Source organism: Gastrolobium bilobum, unplaced genomic scaffold, assembly GCF_033153095.1.
Source record: "Gastrolobium bilobum isolate Gb01-03AN ecotype WA unplaced genomic scaffold, APGP_CSIRO_Gbil_v1 utg229068, whole genome shotgun sequence".
In the NCBI taxonomy this organism is placed as follows: Eukaryota; Viridiplantae; Streptophyta; class Magnoliopsida; order Fabales; family Fabaceae; genus Gastrolobium; species Gastrolobium bilobum.
In genome coordinates, this window is record NW_026897096.1 from 8,371 (window position 1) to 17,146 (window position 8,776).

The 8,776-nt window shown below is 41.3% G+C and overlaps 1 protein-coding gene across 1 annotated transcript; it reads left to right on the plus strand.

Annotated features, from left to right (window-relative positions):
- Positions 1–3,348: 3,348 nt before the first annotated feature.
- Positions 3,349–5,882, plus strand: LOC133304100 (uncharacterized). The gene is made up of 2 exons (XM_061504073.1): positions 3,349–5,474; positions 5,600–5,882. The coding sequence occupies exons 1-2, from the start codon at positions 3,349–3,351 to the stop codon at positions 5,880–5,882; spliced, it is 2,409 nt and encodes an 802-aa protein (XP_061360057.1).
- The last annotated feature ends 2,894 nt before the right edge of the window (positions 5,883–8,776 follow it).

Consider the following 8,776-nt stretch of genomic DNA (forward strand, 5'->3'; position numbering starts at 1 on the left):
CTCTCCATGTAAAAGGACGTAGATTTCTTTTCACCTACATATATATTTTAGAGTAAAGCTCTTTTTGGGTCCCTAATAAAAAATACAGTTCCCACTTTAGTCCCTTACAAAAAATAATTAGTCCCGAGGTCTCTAAGAAATTCAAAGTAGACTCATTTAGTTAAAATCGTGGCCCCTCACAAATTTAAAAAACACCCACATTAGTCCCTCAAAATGACTAAAATGGGTCCACTTTGAATTTCATAGGGACCAAGCGACAAATTTTGTTTTTATAAGGGACTAAAGTGAGGACCGTGTTTTTTGTTAGAGACCAAGAAGGAGTTTACTCTATTTTATTTTATTTTTTTGTAAATTTTCACCTACATATTTCAACCAAAACATTATGCTTAATTCATTTTTCTGTTTTGGGGGCGGGAAGGGGGGAGTGTGGTTAAGAAAATGTTTAATTCTAATGTGATCATGATAATAAATACGATCCTCAGAATACATGTACATTGATTTTCTATGAAAAATGATTATATGTCAGCATCAGTATACTCAGTACTTACATTAATTCATTATCACTTTTTAAATTGCAATATTTTGATCATTTTCCATGTTTCTTATTAGTTGTAGTCAATATAGAAAAGGGAGGTGGCAATTACAGGGGTTCAAATTTGTAGCAGTATCTTTGAGTATGTCACTGGTTTCGTCAGCCAACTCGTTAATTCTTTAGGTTTTGATGCAATAGAAGAAAAACATAATAAATTTATTATGAATTATTAGAATATAGCTTAAGCTTACTGTTTGTGCAGTTGTATTTAGCTGCATTATTGTTACTATAAATCTGGTTGTAGTGTATTCCTTCTAGGCTTTCTATTAGGCTTATTGTTATAAGCTCAGTTAGTTAGTTTTGGATTGTTAGCTGTTGACTCATCATCTCTGAGCTCTATATATAGAGCTCTCCCTTTGTATTTAGTCATTATGAAAAATATCAAACACTCAGTAAAGCCAATGGCTCTCTTTTTCACTCTCACTCTTTCTCTTTCACTTGATCTCTGATATGGTATCAGAGCTCTCATCCTGAGGGCCTGATCCATTTCTTACTTCATTCATGGCTTCCACAACGTCAAACTCTCCTACACATCACAGCTCAAACAACACTTCTTCAATGGAGAAAGTGCCGAATCTTTTCAACTATCAGATATCTGTTAAACTGACTGAGGACAATTTCTTGTTCTGGACACAGATCGTTGAGTCAATAATAACCACACATCAACTTCAGAAGTTTCTAGTTAATCCAAGAATTCCACTGAAGTTTCTCGCAGAGGAAGATCGTGATGCAGAATCTGTGAATCCAGAGTACACAACGTGGCTTACTCAAGATCAGATGCTACTGACTTGGTTACTTTCCACAATATCTGAGTCTGTAGTGAACGAAATTCTAGGAGTTAAACACTCTCATGAAGCGTGGGACAAGATCCACAAGCTATTTCAAGGAATGATGAAGTCCAGATCTAGAAATCTTAGATCTGAACTTCGAACGCTGAAGAAAGGTGCCAAAACTATTCCTGAGTATTTGTCTAGAATCAAAACTCTCTGTCATTCGTTGAAAGCAATAAATAGTCCAGTCTAAATCGAAGATCAGATCGAGTATATACTCGAAGGCTTGCCATCGGACTATAACTTGTTCGTTCTAAACGTCTATGGACGTGAGAGAGAGTATGGTGTAGATGATATTGCAGTTGAGTTGATGGCTTTCGAACAACTTTTGTTGAAGCAAAACGAGTCTCTACTGACCAATCCAGCCTCTGTGAACGTTGCTGTGACACAAAATCCATCGGAGAAGAATCCTTTGTTAACCTCTGTTTTACTGAACGAAAAACAGAGTATGAACCAGACTACAGATTCTCAGTTTTCTGGTTCTCCTAATGCTGGATATAGAGGACGAGGAAGGAATGGAGGTCGCAATAATAGAGGAAGAGGACGTGGACCTCGTTCCAATGTTCATTGTCAGCTATGCTATAGGTTCGGGCATGATGTTCGTTCCTGCTGGTATAGGTTCGATGAACGGTTCATACCTAATATTCCTCCTCCAAATACCACTGAGATGCAATATTTTGCTTCACCATAACAGCGTCCCTATCAATATATTCGCCAGCAAGCAAATCAGGCTCCTCATGCCTTGATTGCTTCTCAACCTGGATTGCTGCCTCATCCAGTATCTGCACCTACCATCGAGTGGTATCCTGATTCAGGTGCAAGCCACCATGTTACTGCAAATCCAGCTAATCTCCTTCAAAGCCAACAGCTTACTGGTACAGATCAGATTGTCATTGGTAATGGACAAGGTTTGCCAATTCTTGCCATTGGTTCATCCAAATTTTTGTCTCCATTAGAACCTCAAACTGAATTAAGTCTTGAAAATCTGCTTCTTGTACCTTCAATAGCGAAGAACTTATTAAGTGTTAGCCAATTTGCTAATGATAACAATGTATATTTTGAGTTTCACCCTTCTAAGTGTTTTGTGAAATCGCAGGAGTCCAATAAAACTCTCCTAGAAGGTACTGTCAACAAGGATGGCTTGTATTCATTTCCAAGTATATGTCTGCCTAAAGCTTCCACAACTGTCAAGCCTTCTACTCAAGTGTCATTGTCTTCAAAGTGTTTTAGCTCACAGCTCTATACTTGTAATCAATCTAGTTTAGCCTCCAATACTGTTCAATCTTGTAATCTGCCTAGTTCAGTGTCTAACACTGCCTACTCCTTATGGCATTGTCGTCTTGGACATCCTCATGAGATTGCTTTAAAGAATGTACTTACTACTTGTAAGATTCTGATACAATCAACAAGGGCAGATTTGGGAAAATATATGAGAGGAGAAAGAGCAGAGTAGTCCCACATGGACAAGGTGAGTTAGCAGCAACTACTGAAGAAAATTAGTCACACGGACAGCAAGGACAACAAAGCAATAACAGCAAGAGAGTGGTCACGCGTGTAGCACGAAGTTGTTACAAGTTTGTTACAAATAGGAGGAGGCGCATGGGAGTGAGGGATTCTTGGAACTTGGGACTTTTGGGCATCCTATTGGGTGATTAGGGAGAGAACCAGAACCTCTCTAAGTGTTCTGGGTAGTAGTTATTTGTAATCGTTGTGGCTTTGTAATTGTCTCACTGTTGTTTTCATTTTCATACTTGTAATTGCCATTGAAGAATACTGTTGGAGTTAATAGTTTGAATCTGAGTTGATATCAATACTATAAATACATTTACTTCTTTAAATTCCGCTGTCTATTATCTCTGATACCTATCAATTGGTATCAGAGCTCTTCTAAATCCAGGGAGAGCTTGTATGGTTGTGACGAGAAGTATGGAGGCTAGATTCGACGAATTGTCAGAGAGGGTGCGTCGCACTGAAGAAGGTCAGATCGAGATACTGAGGAAATTGGATGCGTTGCTAAGTTCCAGACCAGCAGGGCCAACCCAACATGAAGGGACGGGTTCGTCAGCAGGAAACGGAGGGAACGGAGGAAATGGTGGGAACAACGTTACTGCGCAAGAAAGAAAATTAGAGTTACCTGTGTTTTCCGGTGAGGACGTTTTTGGGTGGTTAAACAAAGTAGAGCGGTATTTTCGAGTTAACGGTTTGACTGATACAGAAAAACTCTCGGCGGTGCTTTTGGTGATGGAAGGGGAAGCGTTAAACTGGTTCCAATGGTGGGAAATTAATAATTCGAACGCTACTTGGGTGAATTTCAGGACGGACGTTTTGAGTCGATTTCAACCAGAGCTAGACGATAACCCCTATCGTTCTCTGTTTACATTGAAGCAGGTGGGAAGCGTGGCTGATTTTAGAGTGACCTTCGAGCAGGTTGTGAGCCGCTTGAAATTCGAAGATGAAGAGGTTCTTAGAGGAGCTTGGCTGAATGGATTGACTGACAGTATTAGGGAGGAATTGCTTATGCACCCCATGAACAAACTCTCAGAGATGATGAAGATGGCAACAAAGATTGAACGGAGGAATATCGCTTGGGCTACTGAAGGAATGGGACGAATGGGCTTGGGGCAAGGTGTAGGAGCGAATAAGTGGGCCCAAACTGGAAGAAGTGGAGCGGGCTTTAATTCGACCCGGCCCATCAATACGGGTTCAGGCAATTTGAACGCTGGAACAAAATCAAACGTGCTGGAAACTTCATCTATTGCTCCTAAAACGAACCCTAGCTCCCAAAATTCATCGACGGGAAGTTCTCGTCTGTTGGAGAGCCAAGACAGCAGCGGTAGTCGGAACAATGGACGGCGGCTACCTCAGGGTCAGTTGCAGGAGCGATCTCGTTTGGGACTCTGTTTCAAATGTGAAGAGCGATGGAACCCTAATCATCGATGTAAGGTGCGTCAGTTACAAGTACTCATCATAGATGACGATGAAGTTGAGGAAGACAAACAAATGGTAGCAAGGGAAAGTACGACAGCAGCGGACCAGCAGGAGGTTGGGGAAGCTCTTCAAATCTCCATGCATAGTCTGTTGGGGCTGTCCTCGAGTCGAACCCTGAAGCTATGGGGCCAAATCGAGAAGGAACCGGTGGTGACCTTAATCGATTGTGGGGCATCTCATAACTTTGTTAGCAAAGATGTAGCAAGCAGACTGCGGCTGCTGGTTGATGATACACCTCGATTTTGGGTGGAGGTTGGCAACGGACATAGGGTGGCGTGTCACGGGGTGTGCAGAAAAGTACCCATGGAGTTGCAAGGACATAACATATGCCAAGATTTTCATCTGTTCGATTTAGGAGGCACTGACGTGGTTTTGGGGTTGGAATGGCTGACGGGATTGGGTGAAATCAAGGCTAATTTCAAGGAGATGACTCTTAAGTTTGAAAATGGGGGCAATGAGGTGCTGCTTCGGGGAGATCCTTCTTTATCTAGAGCAGTGGCGTCCTTGAAGACTATTGTGAAGGCAATAAACGATGGGGGAACAGGATTTCTTATTGAACAAAGAGAACCTCAAGCGGAAGAGCCAACCGAGTCACGGCAGGAGCTGGATGAGCTATTGGAGGAGTTCCAAGAGTTATTTCGTGAACCAAAAGGCCTACCCCCAAGGAGAGCTCAAGACCATGCCATCGTTCTGAAACCAGGTAGTCAGATTGCTAATAGTCGTCCCTACAGGTACCCACCATACCAGAAAACTGAGATAGAAAAATTAGTATCTGAATTGCTGGATAATGGATGGATTAGACATAGTGTGAGCCCATATGCTAGTCCTGTAATTCTTGTTAAAAAAAAAAATGGTAGTTGGCGTGTGTGTGTTGACTATAGAGCATTAAATAAGCATATTGTACCTGATAAGTTCCCCATGCCTGTAATTGAGGAACTTTTAGATGAATTGGGTGGGTCTAAGATTTTTACCAAACTGGACTTGAAGTCTGGTTTTAATCAAATTAGTATGAGAGAAGAAGATATTCCTAAAACTGCATTTAAGACCCATGAGGGTCATTATGAGTATATGGTAATGCCATTCGGCCTTACCAACGCTCCATCCACCTTTCAAGCCCTCATGAATGAGGTGTTGAGGCCCTTTCTTAGAAAGTTTTCTTTAGTATTTTTGATGATATTTTAATATACAGTCAAAGTGATCAGGAGCACATATCACACCTTAGGAAGGTGATGGAGGCCCTGCGACAGCACCAGTTGGTTCTGAATAAAAAGAAGTGTTGTTTTGGGCAGCGTCAGGTGGAGTATTTGGGCCACATAATCTCAGGTGCAGGAGTTATGGCCGATCCCAAAAAAATTGAGGCTATGGAAAAGTGGCCCAGACCTTCGAACATCAAGGGATTAAGAGGAGTTTTAGGCCTCACTGGTTATTATAGAAAGTTTGTGCAGAATTACGGGAAGATTGCAAGCCTCTAACTGAGTTATTGAAAAAAGATAATTTCAAGTGGAGTCCGGAAGCACAGGAGGCATATGACAAATTAAAAAAAAAACATGAGTTCAGTACCTGTTTTGGCCTTGCCTAATTTTCATAAGCAGTTTACTGTAGTCACAGATGCCTCTGGAAAAGGGATAGGGGCTGTCTTAACGCAGGAGGATAGGCCAATTGCCTTCATTAGCCAGGGATTTTCTCAAAGGGCTTTAAACAAGTCAGTATATGAAAAGGAACTGATGGCTATTGTTTTTGCAATTAAAAAATGGAGGCACTATTTAATGGGTAGGCATTTTTTGGTAAAGACTGACCAGAAGAGTCTTAAATTCCTCACTGATCAGAAAATATTAGGAGAAGAACAGCAGAAGTGGGCCTCAAAGCTGTTGGGGTTCGATTTCGAGATAATTTATCAGCCGGGGAAGGAAAATAAGGTGGCTGATGCACTTTCAAGGCAGATGCAATTTTCTGCCATATCACATGTGGAATTAACGCAGCTCACAGATTTGGATAAAGAGATACAGGCTGATCCACGTTTGCGCACTATCATACAAGATCTTTTGCTTGATTCCACGGCTCACAAGGGATTTGAACTATGTGGTGGGAGACTAATGTTCAATGGCAGATTAGTAATTCCAAAGCTGTCCAAATGGATTCCCTCAATACTAAGGGAATTCCATGATTCACAGGTGGGAGGACATTCAGGGGCATTGAGAACTTATAAAAGAATTGCAGGAGTGGTGTTTTGGGAAGGGATGATGAAACAAATTAAGGAGTATGTGGCAGCATGTCATATCTGCCAACAACATAAAATTCAGAACCTATCTCCTGCAGGGCTGCTGCAGCCATTACCCATTCCCACCCAAGTTTGGGCTGATATCTCTATGGACTTCGTGGGAGGATTGCCCAAGGCATTTGAGGTGGATACCATATTTGTAGTGGTTGATAGGATGACCAAGTATGCCCATTTTATAGCAATCTGTCATCCCTACTCGGCCAAACAAGTTGCTGAAGTTTTTATTCGAGAAATAGTAAAATTACATGGGTTCCCCAAAACAATAGTGTCTGATCGTGACAGAGTTTTCCTCAGCACCTTTTGGTCTGAGTTGTTCAAGATGGCTGGCTCTAATTTATGCTACACCACTGCCTACCATCCTCAATCAAATGGGCAGACTGAGGTTGTCAACAGATGTTTGGAATCATATTTGCGGTGTTTCTGCAGCCCAAAGCCAAAACAATGGCCCAAATGGTTGCATTGGGCTGAATTCTGGTTTAATACTTCCTATAAGGAGTCTACTGGTATGACACCGTTCAAAGCCTTATATGGCTGTGAACCACCAAGTCTGTTTCGGGAAGGCCACCAGCAGACTGCAGTAGAAGAGGTTTCAGCAATGCTACAGGAAAGAGATGCTGTCCTTGATGAGTTGCACCACCATTTGGTACTCGCCCAAAACAGAATGAGGGTTCAAGCCAACAAACAGAGGAGAGAATTAGCATTTGAAGTAGGCGACATGGTCTATTTAAGGATCCAACCGTATCGTTTAAAGTCATTGGCCCGGAAGATTAATGAGAAGTTGAGCCCACGATTTTATGGCCCTTACAAAATTCTCACTAGAGTTGGAGAAGTAGCTTACAAGTTGGAACTTCCTCCAGATTGCAGAGTGCATCCGGTGTTTCATGTTTCCTTATTGAAGAAGGCCATCGCACCTGCTACAATTGTCCAACCATTACCACCCATTTTATCAGCTGAATGGGAGTTGCAAATTGAACCAGAGGAGGTTTTGCAATGGAGGTACAGCTCCCAAGGGAATTTAGAGGTACTGATTAAATGGAAACAATTGCCTTCTTTTGAGAATACCTGGGAGGAATTTTCAGTGCTACATAATCAGTTTCCTTGGTTCCACCTTGAGGACAAGGTGGTTAAAATGGGAGGGAGTATTGATACAATCAACAAGGGCAGATTTGGGAAAATATATGAGAGGAGAAAGAGCAGAGTAGTCCCACATGGACAAGGTGAGTTAGCAGCAACTACTGAAGAAAATTAGTCACACGGACAGCAAGGACAACAAAGCAATAACAGCAAGAGAGTGGTCACGCGTGTAGCACGAAGTTGTTACAAGTTTGTTACAAATAGGAGGAGGCGCATGGGAGTGAGGGATTCTTGGAACTTGGGACTTTTGGGCATCCTATTGGGTGATTAGGGAGAGAACCAGAACCTCTCTAAGTGTTCTGGGTAGTAGTTATTTGTAATCGTTGTGGCTTTGTAATTGTCTCACTGTTGTTTTCATTTTCATACTTGTAATTGCCATTGAAGAATACTGTTGGAGTTAATAGTTTGAATCTGAGTTGATATCAATACTATAAATACATTTACTTCTTTAAATTCCGCTGTCTATTATCTCTGATACCTATCAGATTCCATTTACTAATAAAAATGTATGGGATTTCTGTTCCTCTTGTTGTCTTGGTAAAGCTCACAGACTTCATTCCCCCTCTTCTCAAACTATATATCATTCTCCTTTTGAGTTAATTTACAGTGACCTTTGGGGACCAGCTCCCATTAAATCTACTCTTCGAAACTCCTATTACATTGCTTTTGTTGATGCTCATACAAGATTCTCTTGGCTGTATCCTATCCAACAAAAATCTGATGCAATTAATATCTTTAAACAGTTTCATATAATGGTGACCACCCAATTTCAAGCTTCAATTAAAGCAATACAAACAGATTGGGGTGGGGAGTTTAGACCCTTTACTCACTATTTACAACTCCATGGAATTTTACATAGAGTCACTTGTCCACATACAAGTCACCAAAATGGTGTAGTTGAAAGAAAACATAGGCATATTGTGGAAACTGGTTTAACCCTCCTTTCTCATGGCT